The sequence below is a fragment of the Dama dama genome, chromosome 29 (assembly GCF_033118175.1).
Source record: "Dama dama isolate Ldn47 chromosome 29, ASM3311817v1, whole genome shotgun sequence".
NCBI classification, from domain to species: domain Eukaryota; kingdom Metazoa; phylum Chordata; class Mammalia; order Artiodactyla; family Cervidae; genus Dama; species Dama dama.
Window position 1 is genome coordinate 59,768,929 of NC_083709.1, and position 22,270 is coordinate 59,791,198.

The following is a 22,270-nucleotide window of genomic DNA, read 5'->3' on the forward strand; positions in this document are numbered from 1 at the left end:
ATTTCTTGGCTATGTTACCATAGACCTGGGGTTGGTAAACTATGGCCTGTTGGCCATAGCCAACTTGTTACTGGTTATTTACATCTTTGTGCCAGGACTGGTCTTGCATTTTTTTAAATGGTTGAAAAATGATCAAAATAAGACTATTTCATGACATATAAAACATTTCAGAAAACTGAACTTCAGTGTTCATAAATCAAGTTTTATTGGAACACAGGGACACTTATTTATTTACATATTATCTATGGCTTTTGTCCTACCATGGCAGAGCTAAGTAGTGGTGACTGAAACTGTATGGCCCATAACACTTAAAATACTTAATATCTGATTCTTTACAGAATGGTTTGCTGGCTCCTGGTTTGAACAATTTATTTGACCTCATTGAACCTTAGGGTTTTTTTCCTACAATACAGAAATAGTAAGCAGTGCCTCCTTCAGAGCATCATCATTAGGATTAAATAAAATAATGCATGTAAGTACTCAATAAATGTAAACCATTATTATATGTAATTTATCACAACACTACTTGCTATAATTTAATTATTTTTGTCATAATTATTGGGGCTTCCCTTGTGGCTCAGCTGGTAAAGAATCCACCTGCGATGTGGGAGACCTGGGTTTGATCCCTGGGTTGGGAAGATCCCCAGAGAAGGGAATTATTATTATCTTGAAACTCCCTTCAATAAATGTTGAATTATAATTCTTTTTCATAGTCTTGCCATAATAAATACTTATCAAGGAGAAATATATTTATTTTAAAATAGAGCTGAATTATTAAACAAGCATCAGTGACTCAATATCAATTTTAATGTTTGCTTTTTTACTCATTAAAAGTTTGTATAAGTTCTTCATTGTACATTTACTCCTAGTCTCTGTCAAAGCATTTTCTGCTAATCTTAAAATTAGTAACTTTTAAAAATATATCTTAAAAGCTTGTATTATGCTTTAAAGTAATTTAAAGAGCTCTCCTGCCAGAGGAAAACTAGTTGAATCCTGCTACCCAGTTGTTGGACGTAGCGGATGGGAATGCTAAATAAACATAAGTGAACACAGAACAAAAAAAGAAGATTCTGGATGGCACAGAGCGCTCAATTTCTAATTTAAAAAGATAGATATGAAACAAGCAACAAAGGTTTACTGTATAGCACAGGGAACTATAGTCCATATTTTGTAATAACCTATAATGGAAAATGATTTAAAAAGTAGTTATGTGTATGTATTTAACTGAATCACCTTGCTGGGCACCTGAAACATGGTAAGCCAACTATACTTCAATAAAATATATATATATAGTAATAAAAAAGTATAAAAGATTTTAACCTTTAATCTTTTCTCCAGAAGTCAAGTGATCAGAATTTTTCTTACAGATTCATTAATAACACTGAGACAGAAAAATTTCAGTTTATATAATTTGTACCCTGATGTTAGGCAAGTTCTAGTTAGCTGATATATAGTTGATTCACAATATTATATTAGTTTCAGGCTTACAACTTAGTGATTCATTATTTTTATAGACTATACTCCATTGAAGTTATTATAAAATGGTGCCTATTTTCCCTGTGCTGTACACTGTATCTTTGTAGCTTATTTATTTTTTACCTAGCAGTTTGTACCTCTTAATCCCATACCCCTATTTTGGCCCTCCCTCTTCTATTTTTAAAGCTTTCTAGAAAATCTATATTGCCCCTTTCATTTAACTGTCTCAGTTTTACTATGTAAGAGGCATATCTTACTTTTCTTTTCATCCCCAAAGTGTAAGGTTATATAGCATCTAACACAAAATAGATGATGAACAAATATTTACTGATTTGAAGTGAATTTAAACCAAGAAGCCTCATGGATGATCAAAACAAAGCTCTCAAAATGGCTGCACAGACTCTCAACCCACTTTAGGTGACCTACATGATATTTGTTCAGAAGAAACAAAACAGTTAAGGTCTGGCTTATGTTTCTGTCCTTGATGTGTCTTTAATTTCCATTGTCATGTTACTCCACCTCTTTGATTCTTTACAAAATACCGTATTTCTTTAATGTCTGTGAAAGTCGCTGAGTCGTGTCTGACTTGTTGAGACCCCATGGACTATACAGTCCATGGAATTTTCCAGGCCAGAATATTGCAGTGGGTAGCTGTTCCCTTCTTCAGGGGATCTTCCCAGCTCAGGGATTGAACCCAGGTCTCCTGCATTGCAGGTAGATTCTTCACCAACTGAGCTATCAGGGAAGCCCGTATTTCTTTAATAGTACTATTTATTCCCTTTTGTCATAAGGCATGGAAACCTCACTGTTTCATTTTCTATGTTTATAGCAAGCAATATAGCAGTCATGTTTTATAATTATAGGGGAAAAATAATCACTATGAAAATATACTCACTCTTAGAGTCTCTTGCTGGGCAGTCCAAAGTATATTTTCAGGAAAGACAGAGGCAAAACATATTATCCTAAATACTCTCTTGGTTTATGAATTTTTGTATAGAGGAACAATGAATTACATACTTTAAAAAACTAGTACTTTTACTGTAATAATGACTATACCTTATAAAAGGTCGTGTAACTGCAAGGATTGTTCTGATGAACCAAGATGGATGAACAATGATGAATGATTTTAAATTCTTCCTCAACCTATTTTGAAAAAGAAAAAAATTACTCATAACCTATTTTGAATGGGAATTAAAGTATGTGTGGGTATATATATATATTTGTATAAATATTAGGGAGTTCTTATGTAAGTTAGGCAGGTATAGAATGCAATGATTAATACAAAGAATGCCTTTGAGATATAATTTGAAACTTGCATAATTCAAACCTCATTTTCCCACAGAAATAAATGTAAAATAGAATGGTCATACTCTTAGAGTGCATAAATCTATAATCCTCATGGCATATTTTTGTTTGACAATGCTATTCATTTTTGTCAGCATTATTTTTAGTATTTTGAAATGAATACCCTGTTCTACTGAGCCTGGGTTTCTTCCTCTGTGTAATGAAAGCATGTGGTTATTTGGCCTTCAGATTAACATTCTGGATATCCTGGCATATTTTTCAGCATTAGCAATGCTACTGTATGTATGTTTGGATGATTAATGGATTTTAGTTACTATATCAGGGCACTCGCATGTTGATTTGCAGGGAGCCACATCTGAGAGGAAGCCACACTATAGAAGACATCATCAATTTGTATGCTTATTATGACAGTTTTCCTGTAAATGGCAACAATGTGTTTGGTTCTAATAAAACCAGTATGAATAGAAGTGATGTATCTTGAGGAAGGGGCACACACGGCACCAAATGAGCTGGAATTAACAGTGAATGTTGAAATAAGGGCACATGGGTTGCCTAAGTCACAATAGATAAAGGGCAGCAAGGTCACATGATACCAGTGAAGAATCATGGACTTTGATTTATCAGCTCAAATTGCACCTCCATATGGGAATAGCATAAGCATACTTTAAAATGCTTGTTGCCAAGTTTGAGATTAGTAACATTTAACAAAATCTGGGGAAGATTTGCTTTATTTAAAATTTGAGTGATACTGTGATTAATATTTTAAAATTTATTATCTCAAATCAGCATTAATTCAATGTTCCTAAATTGTGACTGCATTTTTGGTAAATTAAAAGGTCACTGGAGATGGGAGTTATTGAGGAAGTCAAAATAGTGATTAGCTAATGGAGCCCCACATACCGTCTGTCAATCATCTGGTAACATTTCTTCATCCAGCCTAGCCCTGGCATCTTCCGTCTTGGGGTCGCACCATTCAAGTACACAATCATATAGTCTTCAGCTACCATCAACTCTAAAGTACTTATTACATATCTGATCACAGGAAGGAAGAGAAGTGTTTTCAGATTCCACATGATAGAGTTCATCTTATTTCACCATAATTATATAATATTTAAATTGTAGGGTGCATAACATTTAAGACTGGTTGCACATATTACCTTTTCATCTTGAGAAGAATGCAGTTACCTAAGATCACTTCTCTGAGAGTATTATTCATTTATTTGCACAGTTATCTTTTCTTTTTTTTTTTAATGCAGGTACACTTGAAAAATCTGTGGGTTAGAAACCCAACTTTCAAAAATATCAGCAATGTTATCATATACTAAAGGGCAAGTCAGATTAAATAAAGGCAGATATAAATGAAGTCAGGTTATTATCAGTTGACTAAGAACATGTTATCAGGGAACCAAAATAACACTTCACCCAAAAAAAATGCTACAGAATTTTAAAATACGGGCCAAACTATGTTCATTTGTTTTCAGTGCATTCTACTGACAAAACAGCTCCTCTGAAGCTTTCAGTCTCTTGAGCAATTTTCCTTGATACAGATTTTATTGACTTTTAGTCAAAGGCTTAGAATATTCTACATCATCTGTTTCCTTTTATTAAAGATGTTCTATCTGCCATTGCATCCCCACAGTCATTAACTCAAAGCATTTTATTGTAAGCATCACTCACAGGAAAAGATTTTCCATGACATAGTGGTAGTCCGCCCGACTGCTGTCTGGCAGAAAACAGGCAGCAAACACAATGATGGCATTTAGGCCGTCCCCATAGTATCCTGGGGGACAAACAAAAAGACATTTGTAACCAACTGAAACTCTTAACGTGATAATATTTAGCCTAAAGGATAAATCTGGAAGCCTTGGCAAGTGTATGTATGTGGATGTATTAGATATATCTTTAAGTGACTATTATAAAGACTATATACTTCTATAAGTATATATGCATATAATTATCTTGCAGTGGTTAAGATACAATACATAGTGTGAATATATTTGCATCTATAGGGTACCCATGTATTATGGATGATTATATGTACTGTACATAGTCGTATAAGTAGGTTATAAATATTCAACTTAAAGGATGGTGAGGCAACACTTTTTGACTTAAGGGCTTCTAATTTATATAATAAAAAAGCTAATCTATCTAACACTCTTTCCTTTAATGGCTAAGAGAGAGGTTCTATTTGATCCTTTTTAGTTTGTCCTAGTTGTAGTAAACTCTGTGTTCCTTGAAAACTCATCTTTGAAACATGTGGCAGGTGTTGGTCAAGTCTCCACAAATTTGTCTATAGAATCTCACGTGCCTTCCAGACTTAAAAATGGAAGCAATGCACTGTACTTTTATTTTTTAACATCTGTTTAAAAATATTTGTGATTGTTCTTATAACATAGTTCTAGGCTTTAGAAACATTAGAGATTTCCTCAAAGCTTTGAGTAGGAGGACAGAACACACCCTCAAGCCTGATCAGAATTTGGCGTGTTTCATTTTTTCAGAACTCTAAATACCCCTCTGGTGATTACAAGGCAGTAAAATACTGGCTAGAGATAGATTTGGATGGGCTTAACTCTCGAAAAGCAGTTTAATGAGATGTTTTCTACAAGGATAGAGAGTATGACTCTGCCACAAAAGAGGTGGGGGAAGAAAGTGATACCAACTAAAAATACATCAAATTATGGGTTTGTGTATATTACTAATTTGAGGCTGCTGCAGATAATGCTACATATCTTAGAAGATGTTACCTATGTAAGTGTATACCTGATGCAACACGTTTGCAAAACAGGACTGCAGTAGCTTCCCTCTGGATTTTTTGCTTTAGTGCCATCTTTTCCAATATGTAGGTATTTTGCCAACTTTTTAAAGAAGGTGGTATGAAGGAAAATGGCATAAGGAGACATATTTTCATACAAGAAGTGTTTGTTCCATCAACAATTTCATTTAGGAAGATTCATAACTGATTAGAAATCCACAAAGGATAGGGTGGCTTAATGACATTAATCCTAACTCCACTAAAATATGCAATTAAGCTCAGTGCAATGAAAAAGAGAGTTCATTAAAAGAGGAAATAGACATAATGAATCCATCTTAAATATAAGTACAAAATCATCCTTTTGGGAGACATCAGGAGAGGCTGAGACAAGATGGCAGAGTAGAAGGACTTGAGCTCATCTCCTCTCAATGAAAACACCAGAATCACAACTAACTGCTGAACAACCATCAACAAAAAAGACTCAATCCTATCTACCCCCCACCAAAGAGATATTCTATACCCAAAGACAAAGAAGAAGCCACAAGAGACAGTAGAAGGGACTCTTTCAAAATATAATCAAATTGCAGACCTCCTGAGTGTGTGAACTGCATACTAGAAAATAATTATATTGCAGAGGTTCTCCCACAGGAGTAAGAGGAGTGAGCCTCACATCAGACTCCCCAGCTTGGGGGTCTGGTATTGGGAGGAGGAGCCTTCAGAGCCTTTGGCTTGGAAGGCCAGTGGCGTTCAGTACAGCAGTTCCATAGTACTAGGGGACACAGAGATTCCACTCTGGGAGGACACACACGGTTTAATGTGCACTGGGGCCCAGGGCAAAGCACCTACCTACAGGTCTTGGAGGGTCTCCTGGGGAGGCATGGTTGGCAGTAGCTCATTGTGGGGTAAGGACACCGGTGGTGGACATCCCAGGGAATACCCATGGGTATGAGCTCTCCTGGAGGTCACCATTCTGGCACTGAGACCTGGGCCCACTCAGCAACCTGCATGCTCAGGCCAAACAACCAACAGAGTGGAAACACAGCCCCTCCCACCAGCAGATAGTGAGCTAAAAATATACCCCTTAACATGGCCCTGCCCACCAGAGGGACAAAACCCAACTCCACACCAGTGGGCAGGCACCAGGACCAAGAAGAATTGCAATCTTGCATCTGGAAGAATACGGGCTTCCTTGGTGGCTGAGATGGAGGAATGGAGATGACCACAAAGACAGACAAATATGCAGAGAAATAGCTTTCAAACAAAGGAACAAACAAAGGAACCAGAACAACTAAGTGAAGTGGAGATAGGCAGTCTACCTGAAAAAGAATTCGAAGTAGTAATAGTAAAGATGATCCAAAAATCTCAAAAAAAGAATGGAGGTACAGACAGACAGGATACAAGAAATGTTTGATAAAGACCTAGAAGCTTTAAAGAACAAACAGAGATGAACAATAAGTGAAATGAAAAATTCACTAGAAGGAATCAACAGCAGAGGAAATGAGGAGCAATGCATAAGTAAGCTGGAAGACAGAATGGTAGACATCGCTGCCATGGAGCCTAAGAAAGAAGAATGAAAAGAAATGAGGACAGTAGCCCACCAGGTTCTTCTGTCCATGGAATTCTCCAAGCAAGAATACTGGAGTGGGTTGCCATTTATTAAACACACCAACATTCACATTATCAGGCTTCCCTGGTGGCTCAGATGGTAAAGAATCTGCCCTCAATGCAGGAGACCCAGGTTTGATTCCTGGTTCAGAAAAATTCCCTAGAGAAGGGAATGGCTACCCAATCCAGTATTCTCACCTAGAGAATTCCATGGACAGAGAAGCCTGGCAGGCTATAGTCCATGGGGTTGCAAAGAGTTGGACACGATTGAGTGACAAACGCTTTTCACATTATAGGGGTCCCAGAAGGAGAAGAGAGAGAGGGCCTGAGAAAATATTTGAAGAGAAAATAGCCAAAAATTTCCCTAATATGAAAAAGGAAACACTCAAAGTCCAGGACATGCAGAGAGTCCCATACATGATAAACCCAAGAAGGAACACTCAAAGACACATATTAATCCAAGTGACAAAAAGACAAAGAGATAATATTAAAAGCAACAAGGGAAAAGCAACAAATACAAGGGAATCCCCATAAGGTTATCAGCTGATCTTTCAGCAGAAACTGCAATCTAGAAGGAACTGGCAGGATTATTTACAGTGATAAAAGGCAAAATCTACAACGAAGAATACTCACTCTACCCAGCAAGGCTCTTTTTCAGATTCAACAGAGAAATCAGAAGTTTTATAGACAAGCAAAAGTTGAGAAAATTCACCACCACCAAACCCATGTTACAACAAATGCTAAAGGAACTTCTCCAGGCAGAAAAGAAAAGGCTAGTACAAGAAACAAGAAAATCACAAATGGAAAAGCTGGCCAGTAAAGGCAAAACATATAGTAAAAGTATGGAATGATCCCCACACAAATAATATAACAAAACCAGCAACTATAGGGAGAGTACAAATGCAGGACGTTGGAAATGCATTTGAAATTAAGAGACTAGCAACTTAAACCAATCTTATGTATGTATATATATAGAGAGAGAGAGAGAGACAGAAAGACTGCTTTATCAAAACCTGGTAGTAACTGCAAACCAAAAATCTACAATAGATTAACGCACAAAAAAGACAAAGTAATCCAAATACAATACTAAAGATAGTAATCTAATCACAAGAGAAAAAAGGGAAGAAAACTTACAAAAACAAATCCAAAGCAATTAACAAGATGGCAATAAGAACATACACATCAATAATAATTTTAAATGTGAATGAATTAAATGCTCCAACCCAAAGACATAGACTGGCTGAATAAATACAAAAGCAAAACATGTATAAATGCTATCTACAACAGACCTACTTCAGCTCTTGAGGACACATACAGACTGAAAGTGAGGGGATGGAAAAAGGTATTCTATGCAAATAAAAATCAGAAGAAAACTGGAGCAGCAATACTGATCAACAAAACAGACTGTTATGAGAGAAAGAAGGACAATACATAATGATCAAGGGATCAGTTCAAGAAGAAGATGTAACAGTTGTAAATATATATACACCAAATGCATGAGCAACTCAATATATAAGGCAAATGCTAACAGCCATAAAAGGAGAACTTGACATGTACACCTGCTATATTTAAGACAGACAACCAATGAAGACCTACTGTCTGGCACAGGGAACTCTACTCAATATTCCGTAATAACCCATATAGGGAAAGAATCTGAAAAAGAATATATATAACTGAATCACTTTGCTATACACCTGAAATTAACACAACATTGTAAATCAACTATACTCTAATAAAAAATTAAATTAAAAAACTTTAAATGTAGATGTCAGGCTGCAGGGTGTCAGGATAATTTTGAGATCATGACTACTCAGTTTGATTTCTTTTTCTATTTCTAGAGAATTTTTAAGAATGTCTTTTTTTTTTTTTTTTTTTTAAGGAAAGACTGAGGTTTATAAACTACTTCAGAAGTCATCTTAAATGGCAATTCATCTCTTTGTGTCACTGATGTCTGTCCTTGGAATGTTGTAGTATTGCGTTTGCTTGAGTTTATTTAGCCAAAGGAATACTGAATGGTCAACTTACTATGTCCTGATCAGTGACTAAGTTGGGAATGGCTCTTTCCGTAGTAATCAATTGACAAATTGAAATTGACAAATGATGGACTTTGCGTTTGTGGGCAGAGGATTTGTAGGAAGAGAAGAAGAGGCAAAAGAAAGAGAAGGCAATGAGGAGATGCAGTGTGTAAGGAAGGAAAGAGAAAAAGAAAGATTTTGTCATGAAAGTTTTCCTTCTAAATCAAGAGCCATGCCATCACTGTCAGGCTTTAGAGCTATTCCAGGCAGCGACTGCTGGCAAGTGCAATAACGTGAATGAATAGGACCATTTGAATTTTTTCTTTGCCAATGCCTCCAAGGAGGTCAGCTAACCCAGTTTCTATGCTAAATATGCAGCTTACTCAAGTGAAGTTCCCTGTCAGTGAGTGCAGAGTTCAAGTGAAGTTTGGCTTTTTAGACCATGTATTTTATCAGATTCTCTTCTCAGTAACAGTGAGGTGAATTCAGAGTGTGTGTGCTGAGGTGTGTGAGCTATCCCACGGTGGTATCTCCTGGGACCCTCGGAAGCAACGATGCAAACCTTACCTGAGGCAGGACAGAGAGGCATGAAAGGGACGGAACACAAGTTTGCTGGCCAGCAAATGGAATGGAGAGAGAAGGAAAGATGCCACAGGCGCAACCAAAACACACACACACACACCAGCCTGCAACTCTTCTCCTCAGCCTTTCCAGGGTCATTTGTCCAGCAACACTGCAGAGGGTTACCTGAGTCTCCTATAATGAAATGAGAAGTAAAAACACAAGACAGGAGACTCCTCATTACAATGCGTTGGCATGAGTGCCCTTGGCTATTTAATTGTGTTCCCTGTTTCAGGTTCCAAAATGCCAGTTCTAGCCTCAAAGCAACCCCACAGTGTGGGCTAATCCAAACCACCCAGAAGTCTCCTTACTTTTCTGTATAAGCAGACAGCAGGAATGTTACTCGTGGGCTTGCAGGAGGTGACACTGGCTTTGAGATCACCTTTTTCTTACCGAGGAAGTAACCAAGGCCCAAGAGAGTCAAGTGATGACCAAGGTCACAGTGTGAGTGGTGGTCAAGATGGGTCTTGAACTCTGTTCTTCTACACTTTGCACAGGGACTCTGGCCACAGCTCATATGAAGTCACCAAAGCTGAAGGCTGAGTTATTTGTTCAAATACTGCTCTCATACACAGATGTTCCCAACTGGTGCGGACACTTGCAGGGCCTGGCTTTGCAGCAGACCGCAGCAGTGCTTTTAATCACTCCCAGCTAGCTGTCCAGAGCACCGGACAGCTGGCACTTTCTTACTGGCCTGAGTGAGAAAACGTCCTCATAGCAAAGTGCCAGACACCAAAATGACATCTCTGTTCACTCTGGGTACTGCTTTTTAAATGCTCATCAGAAGCCAGGGTGACAAACTCAATGGACTGAGAACTAGGGAGTGTCATCGTTAAGGTCTGAGAAGTGATATGAGTTTCCAAGACAGCCAAGCGTTGGCAAATTCAGAAGTAACGTGTGAACTGTCTTTACCTACAGAGCAAAAGGCTGGTCAGGGTGGAGGAAGAGGTGGCATCGTGCTCATGATCTGCTGGGTGCAGCCAGAGGCACGTCATGCAGGCTGGCGCCTGGAGAGGGCCGAGGCAGAGCCAGGCAGAGAGGGGAGGCGGCCTGCTCTCTCCAACAAACCAGACGGTCACGCAGACAAATAAGGAGCTCACAGCATGGAACGGAGAGGAGCCAGTGCCAGGGGGAGCGGGTGGCAGGGAGGAAGCACAGCAAACCAGGTTATCCCTGAGCCAGCAGGGGTTTTTGCAAAGAACATGATGGGCAGAAGCAGTCGCTTTTCTGGACTCCAGTGTGCTGATGATAATCACTCTATCCTGATTCAGGCAGTAGAACCATGGGCTCCATCCACCCAGCTTCACTGTGGTTGACAGAACACGCAGGCCGGTCTGCTGAGCTAATGAGAACTTGGCCTTATAAAAGCACGGGAGCCATGAGCCTGCCTTCTTTACAACAAAGGGACTCCTAATTTATGACCTGAATGGTAAAAATGCACAGGGAAGGTCACTGGGCGACTTCGATTTACTTTGACAGACCTCTCTACATTTCTTGTACTTTTTAGAATGTACACAGGCTAGTTTATAGTAGCCTTTGTTTTCTTTTTTTTTTCTAAAAAAGCAAACAAATCAAAAATACCTGACGGGTGGTGTAAAGGATCTTCTGGGAAAATCTAGATGATTTTGGATTGTGGTTTTCATTAGAAGAAAACAGGATTGACTCTATGGCCAGCTGCCTGTCATTTTCAGCAAGATTAAGCCTGTCCTCATTCCCAAGGCCTGTGGGAAAGGTCGTTCTTAGAGGAGGTCTCCCTGGGCCATGTTACCATTTCAGCTCAAATAGTGAAAAAGGAAGGTCCGGGCCAGGATCCCCCATAGGCGTTTCCCTTCTCTGTCATGGGTGGGAGCCCTGGGTGGTCTTGATACTTACATGGAGGGAGCAATGCATGAGGCAGGAAGTGCAAAATCTGTGGTGAAGGGGACTTGGAAGGAAAAAGCAAAACATCCTTCTGCTTGATAGGAAACCAAAGCTCGAGATTTAATGCAGTGCCAAGACACTTATTCCCCTGTCCTTGTTAAGGAAGACAGAACAATTGCCTTGTCAGCTTACACTTTTCCTGGAACAGCGGAGTGGTTAGGGAGGTGCCTTAGGGCTGCAGGGGAGTTGTGCAGGCAGCAGCAAAAAAATTTAAAAAAGCTCAAAAAGCCACTTAAATTTTCTGAAGTTGACAATCTTCAGTGTATCATTTGTGCTCATGTTATTTATTTTTTTGTGAGTCCAAAATTCAGGCTCCTGTAGTTCCAAGACAGCAGTGAAAATGCAAAACAGAGCTTTTTCTCTCCCTTGTCCCTCATGAAGCAGGTGCAGACTGTGGCTAGAGCGAGCTACTGTCAGGCACAGAGGTAATGGAATTTATAGAAAAGCAAACTTTTAGTGGGGGTGGGGTGGGGAAGGGACCAGGCTGAGTCTCAAAAAGATTTCCTAAAGCTTCTGAAGAGGATTCAAAAGATTGTTCTGGAGTTAAAAGCACCTCTTATTGAAGGCCATGTCGAAAACAGACTTGAAAACAATTCAGTTAAAACCCTACAAGCAATCCATAGGAATTCCATACAGACGCTATTGAATTAGACAACTGTGGCTTTCAAGAAGTTTGCACAGAAGAGGACAGCTATCATACATGGTGTGAAAGGCATCTTTCACCTTGGAAAGTTACTTTTGTATAGTAGGCTTTCCAGTGTTCACTGAATTGCATATGAATAATACACGCAGTTATACAGTGCCCTGAATGTTGACTGTCTAATAGCATCAACATTAATAGGGATGTCATGCTGCAGAGAACCCTAGTTTTGTTTTATAATTAAAAAAAAAAATGGGCTCCCGACTTCCCAATCCACTACCTCCGTGAGAAATGACTCTCCTATAGGGCTCGATGACTTTCATGTCAATCCGCTGCTCCTGTTCTCCGATCACCACGGTCCTCCACAGCCGGTTGTCCTCCCGCTCCTCTTCTGCCGTATATTCTGGAATAGACTCTGACTCTTGGCCAGAATCTTTGTTGCCTGTGGAATCCTCTGTAAATGAAGCACAGAGCAAGGATGAATGGACAGGACCTCTACAGGTGAGGCAGTCCAACAACTAGCTACCTCCTGGCAAACTCAACCTGATGAACTCCTTGTTCTGTGCAGCTCCGAAGCTCCCAGCGAGCTTGACACCATCGGGGACTTCATCAAGGACACTCAGTGAGGTCTTCCTGATTGACAGACTGAATGACCAATCCATTGGTAAGGCTAAGCTGACGGTGGGGCTAGGAGAAGGGCTGGAGCTATCTTGTGTCTGTAGTGGTCCAAGATGGGGATAGACTGGGTGCTATCCTCTCTTGATCATACAGGTTGTGGCCTGCGGTCTTTCTGATGATGTGAAAAGCTATTGCTCATCAGGCCTTATTTTCCTTGGGCCACATTTATTGGTGTAACCTGAGTGCCCAGAGTGTTCTGGGGCCGCTCAGCTCAGTATCTTGATGATACTGCCAGCCTAGGGCTCCACTCTAAGACTCTTAACAATGGGCTTGAACCTCCTCTATTGGGAGCACATCTGGAGATTAATTTGATATAACTTCTTATAAGTTTTTCAAAATATGCTACACAAAGATTTTATAGTGAGGAACAGCCTTATAAACCAGAAGTGCTCCAAGCCCCCAAATTCACAAGACTCTTACTTGTGGGTGCCCAAGGTAATAAAAAAGCCCACTGAGCATTCGTCAGGAAAAATTTACTACTCACTCTTGTGCAAAAAAAAAAAAAAAGCAGCTATATTTAGTTTTTTTTAAAGAATAAGCAACAATTGTTTCCATTTTTACTTCAAGTACCAGTAGAATTTAACAATGGTTATTCTTTGTATGTTTATGTAATTTGGTAATAAAGGCTTATTTATAGTTTTCACAATAATTCTATGAGGTTTTATCATTCTTAACTTTCCATTTCATAAGAAATTGCCTTTGATTTACACTGCACTTGCATTCTTTTAATGGCACTTTGATAACAGTAACAGCAATATTTATTAAGCATCTACCAAATTATCAGGCACAGAGGAGATGTAGTGGCAGACATGATACCAATGCAAAAACTCTGAAGTAATTACCTCAGATCACAGAATCAGGAAGGAAATATAATCAAACCCTTACCTTTTCTACTCTTCTAAGCTATCACACTGCACCCTGAATGTGTAATTGTCTCAGCCTCATTTATTTTACTATAAGGCAGTGAGTTCCTTGGGCTAAGGAATCATGCCAATTTCCTCTTTAATATCTGCCTTCACCAACCCACTTCACACTTAGCTTGGAAACCTGCACAGAGTTTTCAGTAGAACTTGGGAAGGTGAGTGAGTAAAGAAAACTTGGACAAGTTCCTGGAAATATAGGTAATCTGAAAGGGAGCCACAACAGGACTGTCATGTTCCAAAAGATGTCGCAAGACAGATTCAAACACGTCTAATTACCTGTGACTTAGAATAGCAAAGTGAAGGCCAGCTGGGAAGCAGTCCTAGCGCCTTCTGCCAACACCAATAGCTACCACCACCTACAGAGCCTGGCCTCACTCTGGCTTTCTCTGCATTCCCACCAGCACTCGCTGCTTACTCAGGATAGGAAACTAGCAACCTTGGCTTCTGATTAAGCACTATGTCACTTGTGCAAATCCATCCATCTGCTCTGGACTCCCTATCTGAGATCCCTTCCAGCTATCCCCCTTCCACTTGAGTTAGAGCCCTTGGATGCCCCTCACAGCTCCCCTTCCCAGGACCCTGCTCTCCTATTTGTCTCTGTTCCCTCAGACCTCTGGGCTCAGGTGTGGGTTTGTCTTCTGAGGTTCCAGTATACACCTGCTCTTATCCACACTGTAGGCATCATCACCAACACCTCTTTACCCTGTTTGGGACCTCCTTTCCCCACCTCCTTTGATTGATGTAAATTAAATAGAGAGTTCTATAACAGGTAGGGGGACAGTACACTCTCTTAAGGTACTGAATTCTAGAAGTCAGCAATGGAAGCTGCTGCTGCTAAGTCGCTTCAGCTAGTAGGAAGTAAAGGTAAGTTGTTTTACTCCCTTGAATTAACAGTATCTTCCTGATCTTAATAATCCTTCTGCTACAACTATAAATTACCATCTGTCCCCCTGCCATCATTTTCTCACTATGTTCAAAAGTTTCGGGTCTCATTTAAATCTCTGTCCCTAGGCCCTTCAAATTTAATGTTTGGTCTCATGCTCTCATCACTAAGAAATGCTTGATTTTCTTTGTCTTCTTTTCTGAATAACAAGCTTTCCTCCCTTGCTGCTTGCTGTTGAAATCAATTAGCCCTGGTACACAAGGGAGAAGTCAACTTGAACATTTTCTTTTGTCTTTGATGAAATGATTTAGGACACAGGCTCTGAATACCCTGTGCTGAAAGATCACAGTGAGGAATCTGCCGTCGATGATCATATGAACCAATGGAAGATGAGGTCAGCTGTGGCCTCCAGTAGGGACATACATCTGTAAAGGGGACTTGGTCTCTATGTTGTGCTCTTGCACTGATAATGGGAATAATCTGAAAAATGCCTTCAAAGACATTCAGTATGTTTGAACTTCTAATTTTTTCAAGCCAAAGAGCTCCCCCTACCCCCTATTTGTATTATCTTTAGAAATCACTTCCAGGAAGAAAATGAGTTTAGGTATTATTATTCATGACATATTTGATCACTAACATAGGCATAGTTATGAATCTTGAACACACTATGTATTAATCTAGACTACTGACCTAGAGAATAGGTTGAATGTTACTAATTTAATTTGTAGGAGTGCTTCCTAAATGACACTTCATCATTCAAGACATGTTTAATATTATGCTAAATACCCAAGGAGATTTATTAACTAGTTTTTAATTTTCATTTTTAATATACCTTTCATCTCTCCCTTTTATTGCTACTTAGTATCCAATGTGTATCAAGGTTTTATTGAGCCAAAAGCATATATAGTTTTAGGGGGAGGGAGCTTTTTAAGGAAAATAATCTTTTTTTTTCCCCCAAATTGTTCAAAAGCATATGGACATATCTCTACAGGCTTTTCCTGACAGAATGAAGCTTCATCTTCTGTCAGTATCACAAACTGAGAAAATACTTTTTTCCTGTCAAAGTATGGTTCAGTCCTGTTGGAAAGAGCAGAGCTGGGATTCAAATGGGCTTTCTCCATTCTCCTTGCTATTGCTAGAGTCCTAGGCACATCTTTTTCCCAGATGACAAGACAAGAGTAACTTTCTGATGGTCTTCCCACTTTCACCTTTTCATACTCCACCCCCTGCCCCCCCACTCCATTTGAACTTTTTGTTAGAGGAAAGACATCCTGTACACAATTAAGAAGGTCTTTAAAGTTCTTCAGAACAGGTATGTAGTTAATTGGAATGTGATAACTCAGCACACAAAAATACAAGGAAAAATCATCTTTTCAGACCACATCACCATTATCATGTATCATATATCATGCTTGTGGGTACAACAGAATAAGCTCCGCACTTGACTGGTTTATAAGCAGAGTTAAAACAGGGAGTTGATTTCATAAGCTGGTTGCCTGCAGGCTATGAAAATAATGACCACAGAAATGAGGTTAAAGTTAAATGAAGTGACTACCTGATTATCTGGAAAAAATGTGAGGCTACCTATTCACATAGGAAACTGTCCGTCATTAGGGGTTAGTTTTAGAAAAGATAAATGAGGTCACTAAACATTGCTAGGAGCCTAGGAAGAAAAAATACATGAGCACATGAATGCTTCTTACAGTGTTCTTACCAGAAATATTCAGGCTAAAATTTGTTATCATTTTTCTATTTCCCTTACAAAATGCCTTTGCTTAGATCTGAATTATGGTAAAAATTTCTGCGGTCAGTTTGAAAACAGAAATAGGTCATCATAATTTTTTCTGACTTTGGATATTTCAAGTTTACAGAATTAGTTTAATAAAGTATCTTTAAAAAAGCTAGCTCTCCCTTAGTTAAAAAAAGACTAATCTGGTAAATCCTTCACTATCTACATATTTTTGATATCTCTGGCATTTATAAATATCAAAGGACATCAAGCCTCCATTATATCATCCTTTGAGTGGTATTTTCCAACTATTCAAACATAATTATTAAAGTTGCTTGGAAGGGATGACCAACTTAACATCTTTTGATAATGAGCTTCAAAATTTTTTCCATAAGCAAAATCACACCATGGGCAAATAATCTGGCATCAATATTTGGTCACCAACTACTGACTAAAACAGGCAAATAGTGTGAACATCCTTCAAGTACTTGGGAAACTAAGGGCCCTCAAGTCACCCTAAAATGGTGGGATTAAAACAGCATGTAAATGTGAAGGTGGGTCATTAGGCTTGACTTCAGGCATGCTATCCTAACACAGTAAAAGACCCTCCTGTTCACTGTCAGCGCATTTCTGGAGAAGGAGCATGGCCCAGGAGTTGCAGACAACAACTCGGGTTTTGTGCTGGCTCTGACATTTACTAGCTACGTGACTTTAGGTGAATCACTTAACCTCTGGGGGTAACATAATACCTGTTCACAGAGTTGACATGAGGATTAATACAATTAATATTTATAAAGCAGCTAGCACAGATCCTTGACACACAGCAAGCACTATGAAAAGTGTTCATTAAATAAAATTAATTACTGACCAAACACTTTTAAAACCCTGTGACTTAAAAACTCCAGTTTTGTTTAGAATCTATATGCCTAGTTAGAACACTCGCATAAGAAACAAAAACCAACAAAACTTGCAGCTTTCAAGCATTACTGTCATACTTTGAGACTCTAATATACATTAGACTCTTTTATAGTCAGTTATCTATGTCTGCATTACAAAACATAGCTATTCAGATATACTTAGTGTTTTCAACATTTAATGCTGGTGACTGAACATACTCCTTTTCATGTGAAAATCAAGGTGGACTTTAAAATTCAACTTACACTAAAATTTTCTCCTTTAAGACCTAAAAGCAGGGTTGTGGCTGTTAAACTGGTTCTTTCAACATAACTATGTTGACTAAATAAAAAGAACTATGTCAGCAAGTGGCAGCTCTAATTACCAGTTTGCTCAGCCACCACCACTTGGCTTGACAGTTTTACTATTTATAAAAATAAAAGGTTCAGATGTGGGGTGACACAGTTCTCCAGGGCAACAGAGAAGTACAGGGGGAGGAGAGGGAGGGACCCACAGGGTCATGCCACAGCTGTCTTCTCTGAGATTTTAAGTCAACGCATGACTTTTACACTTGAAGGTTTATTAGCAGGAAAGGGACTGGGACAGCTGGGGGCAGCTGGGAAGGATGGAGGGGCTGAGGAAGAGTGTCTGAGATGGCAGAAAAGAATGTGAGGTCAAGACCTTTCACCTCCTGTTTGTGTATTTCAACTCACAGGGTCAAATATCCCGATAACTATACGAATCTAAGAACATGATAAAATGCAATATCAAATCTCTACTTAAACATAATAAACTATAATACAAGTAGTTTAGCTACATCCTGTTCTCTTAGCTTGAGGAAATAAAGCTTTCCACACTGTGAAAGTAGGGTCCGAATCTAGGCTGGTTGTGGCTGTAGCCCTGGTTGCTCAGTGACCATTGGTGGAGTTAATTAAGTCATTTGATGTTGACTCTCCTAATTTCCTAGTTATGTTTTTCTATGAATGAAAATGCTGGAATTAGTATGGCTCTAAAAGTTAGGGCATCTGTTCAATTGTGGCATTTCTTTTTTTACTAATTTTCACAATATATCAAAGCAGTAGATATAGCCAGGATTCTCTTACTTTCAAATTCAAATTTATAAAGTCAAAGAATGCCACCCTGTAAAGCTGAAACTAGATGATGCCATTTTTTTAAAGCAAATACTGTGTATATATTTCTTAACTAAAGCAATTTCATTGAGCAAGAGAAAGAACTGGTAATCATATAATATAATATATTAAATCATATAATAAGACTGGTAATCATATCAGGAGTGCCCAGGTTTGATAAGCAAGTTTTTAATCTTCTGACTTATTATTCTCCCTCCACCACACCCTACCCCATCCCTCCTTCCTTCGTACTTTATTGGTGATATAGCATCAAGCATAAGAAAGTCTCTGGCCTTATGGAACAGGCATTCTAATAGGAAGAGAAAGATAAGTGAGATGCAAACAGTTAAATTATATGATTTCAATTAGTGTGACACATGGAAAATAAAATGAATACTGAGGTAGAGTATGACTAGATGGTGGGGGTGGCGTGGGTACCTTTGATTATAGAGGTCAAGGAAGGCCTCTCTGAGGAGGTGACATCTGATTAAGATCTGAATAAAAACAAGGAACCACCCATGTAGAATGTGTGGGAAAGAACGGTCCAGACCATGGGAGGTTGTACAGAGAAATTGGTAAGCTCTAATTTTTCCACTTCAAGTTTTATCTTCCAGATTAAATTTTCTTTCTCTGTAAACCCAGTCCCAATTTTCTGATGACACAGAATGTAACAGTTTTCTTCCAACCTCAGCCAAACACAAGGCTTGGCACAGAGCAGGGGTTTGACAAAGGCGTGATGGTTGTGTCTGACCTCTGTGAACCATGCCTGTTCTGTCTAGATCTAAACCATCAATCATGGCCACCTATGACCTGAGATACAAATAGAAGCTTCTAGAAATCACAAAAAAGCAGCCCGCAGCAACACAATGGGAGGTTTGTTCCTAATGCCACTTAGATGCCATTAGATATGATTTGATAATCTTTCACTTAACTTCCGCCTGCCAACTTGGCAACTTACCATGGCCAGTGTACTCAAAAGAATCTGCTTCATCGGGAGTCTCAAGTTCATCCACATTGATATCAATCTCATCTGGACTGTCCAAGTTATCATCAGAGAGAACAGACCCTTCACTTTGATCCAGAGACAGATTGATATTTGGGGCTGTAAGTTTGATTCTCCGAGGATGAGTGCTATCAAGATCCAGAGAATTAGGAGGTTCTAAAGAAGATAAAGAGCAGCAGTAAGTGTTAGACCATCATACACAGGATTGCCAACAGTGGGTGTGGCCCCAGTGGAAAACAATTTTAAGGCCCTTTCAGCAAAGGCTCCACCTGCTAAAAGTCCTTACTTAGGGTTTGGCCCCCTTCTTGAGCAGCAGGCCTCAGTAGTGGCTTGCTCCAGCCACATCAGCTCTGGTCATGCAGAAATAGGAAGTGGGAGTCATTGCTAAATGGGCAGAGATCTAGTCTTTAGAGCTGCCCTGTTCAGGGTTGAAAACCTGGCACTGACATAATATTGGATTAAATTTTTTATGATGCATATTAAGAGAAACAATTAAGCTTTACACATAACTTACAATGAGGATATGAACTTTATGTTATGTTTACAGATACCCCCCAAATACGTCTCTTTAGTTCCTAACAACTCGATTGTGAACTTTCCTTGGCTGGCATTCTTTCTTTTTTCAAAAAAAAACTGAGGTATCCTCCCAGATGACATTCCTTGCTCAAGCAGTCATTACTTCTTATGCCAATATTGCCTGACACTGGTTCTTGTACCATAGTGATAGTCTCCTTGTGTAAGGCTCATGGAATTAGTTCCCCCTCTTCCACTTTAACGTGCATCTTGTTGCTCAAGTGCCTTTCACTTATCAGAAGCAGAACTGGAGAAGTAATCTTTAACCAAGTTGATCGCAGCTAAACAATGGTACAGAGACACATTAACAATAAAAATTTCAGGATTCCCTATAACAAAAGGTTTTGAAGGCCATCTAGTATACCTATCAATTCTGCAGTTCTAACTCTGGTCTTGTCCCAAGGAAACTAACACTGTTTCTTTGTCATTAAAATTTTTTTCTATATAGAAAACCACCTAAACTGTGTTCCATGTAATATCGTTATGTATTACTTGGAAAAAAAGTTTCTATTGACCAATAAAACATTGGTTTTGTAAAACAAATTTACAAAACAAAAGTTTGTAAAACATTGAGGGGCTTCCCTGGTGGCTCAGATGGTAAAGAATATGCCAGCAATGCAGGAGACAGCATTCGATCCCTAGGTCGGGAAGATCCCCTGGAGAAGGAAATGGCAACCCACTCCAGTATTCTTGCCTGGAGAATTCTATGGACAGAGGAGCCTGACAGGCTATAGTCCATGGAATCACAAAAAGTTGGACATGACTGACTGATTAACACACTTGTTGATTAGTAAGTTTGTAAAACATTGGGATTCCACGGGGATTCTCAGAGGTGTCCTGTCCAAAAAAAAATGTTTTGTGATGGTAGAAATGTTACATATATGGCTTCCAGGCACTTGAAATGAAGTTAGTGCAATTGACAAACTGTACATTTCAAGTTTATTTTAAATTTTAATGAACTTTAGTAGCCACATGTGGCTAACAGCTACCCCACAGGACAATGAAAGCTTTAGCACCTTTATTATTCAAAAGTGAATTGTGGGATTGAGATTAACATGTACACACTACTATCTATAAAACAGGTAATTAACAAAGACCTACTGTATAGCACAGGGAATTCTATTCAATGTTCTGAATAACTGACATGGGAAAAGAATCTAAAGAAGAATGGATTATGTTTATGCATAACAATCACTTTGCTATATACCTGAAACTAACACAACATTGTAAATCAACTACACTCTAATATAAAATAAAAATTAAATTTAAAAAGTGAATTGTGGGAATTCCTTGATGGTCCAGTGGTTAGGGCTCTGCACCTCCACTGAAGGAGACCAGGATTTGATCCCTGGTAAGGGAACTAAGATCCCACAAGCCACACAGCATGGCCAAAATAAAAAAAAAAAAAAGAGAAAAGAGAGAGAACTGTGAATCTGAAGAGTGGAGCAGAGAGGGGCAGTGGCTCCATGCTTACTCTGCCAGGGAACACTTAAGAATAGTTATGTCACATGATTAGTACTTTGAAGAATATACTTTAAATACCTGGACAGAAAAAAAAAAAAATGACTCCCTTCTTTTTCAATTCTAGGCTTGACTAATAATCTCAAGAGTTCAGGATCTAGGTAAGATCCTACAGCTGGTATAGTGCAAAGGAGAGAACCTAGTACAAACTAGGAGTCATACAAGTTGCAACTAAAAACTTTAAATTCCATTTTGTATACGCCTTGGGTCATAAATTCTTAAGACTGTGGTTTTGGGTTTTTCTTTTTTTAATAATCAGGATACTAAGCATTCTTAATATTAAATCACTAATTTTATTTTTTTATTTAATTAATTTATTTTAATTGGAGGCTAATTACTTTACAATATTGTAGTGGTTTTTGCCATACATTGACATGAATCAGCCATGGGTGTACATGTGTTCCCCATCCTGAACTCCCCTCCCACCTCCCTCCCCATCCCATCCCTCTGGGTCATCCCAGTACACCAGCCCTGAGCACCCTGTCTCATGCATCGAACCTGGACTGGCGATCTGCTTCACATATGATAATATACATGTTTCAATGCTATTCTCTCAAATCATCCTGCCCTCGCCTTCTCCCACAGAGTCCAAAAGACTGTTC

General features: G+C 38.9%; 1 protein-coding gene across 4 annotated transcripts in view; it reads right to left on the reverse strand.

Annotated features, from left to right (window-relative positions):
• The window catches only part of PRUNE2 (prune homolog 2 with BCH domain), a 278,419-nt gene that overhangs the window by 19,581 nt on the left and 236,568 nt on the right, over positions 1-22,270 (reverse strand). For 3 of the 4 annotated variants that reach the window (XM_061132724.1, XM_061132722.1, XM_061132721.1), the window contains exons 11-16: positions 19,530-19,730; positions 12,615-12,788; positions 9,721-9,909; positions 4,459-4,561; positions 3,682-3,813; positions 2,533-2,619 (exon numbers count right to left, since the gene is read on the reverse strand). In XM_061132724.1, the coding sequence (XP_060988707.1) occupies positions 2,533-2,619; positions 3,682-3,813; positions 4,459-4,561; positions 9,721-9,909; positions 12,615-12,788; positions 19,530-19,730 (886 nt within the window). The remainder of the gene's footprint in view (positions 1-2,532; positions 2,620-3,681; positions 3,814-4,458; positions 4,562-9,720; positions 9,910-12,614; positions 12,789-19,529; positions 19,731-22,270) is intronic. The other variant, XM_061132725.1, reaches the window with a different exon arrangement.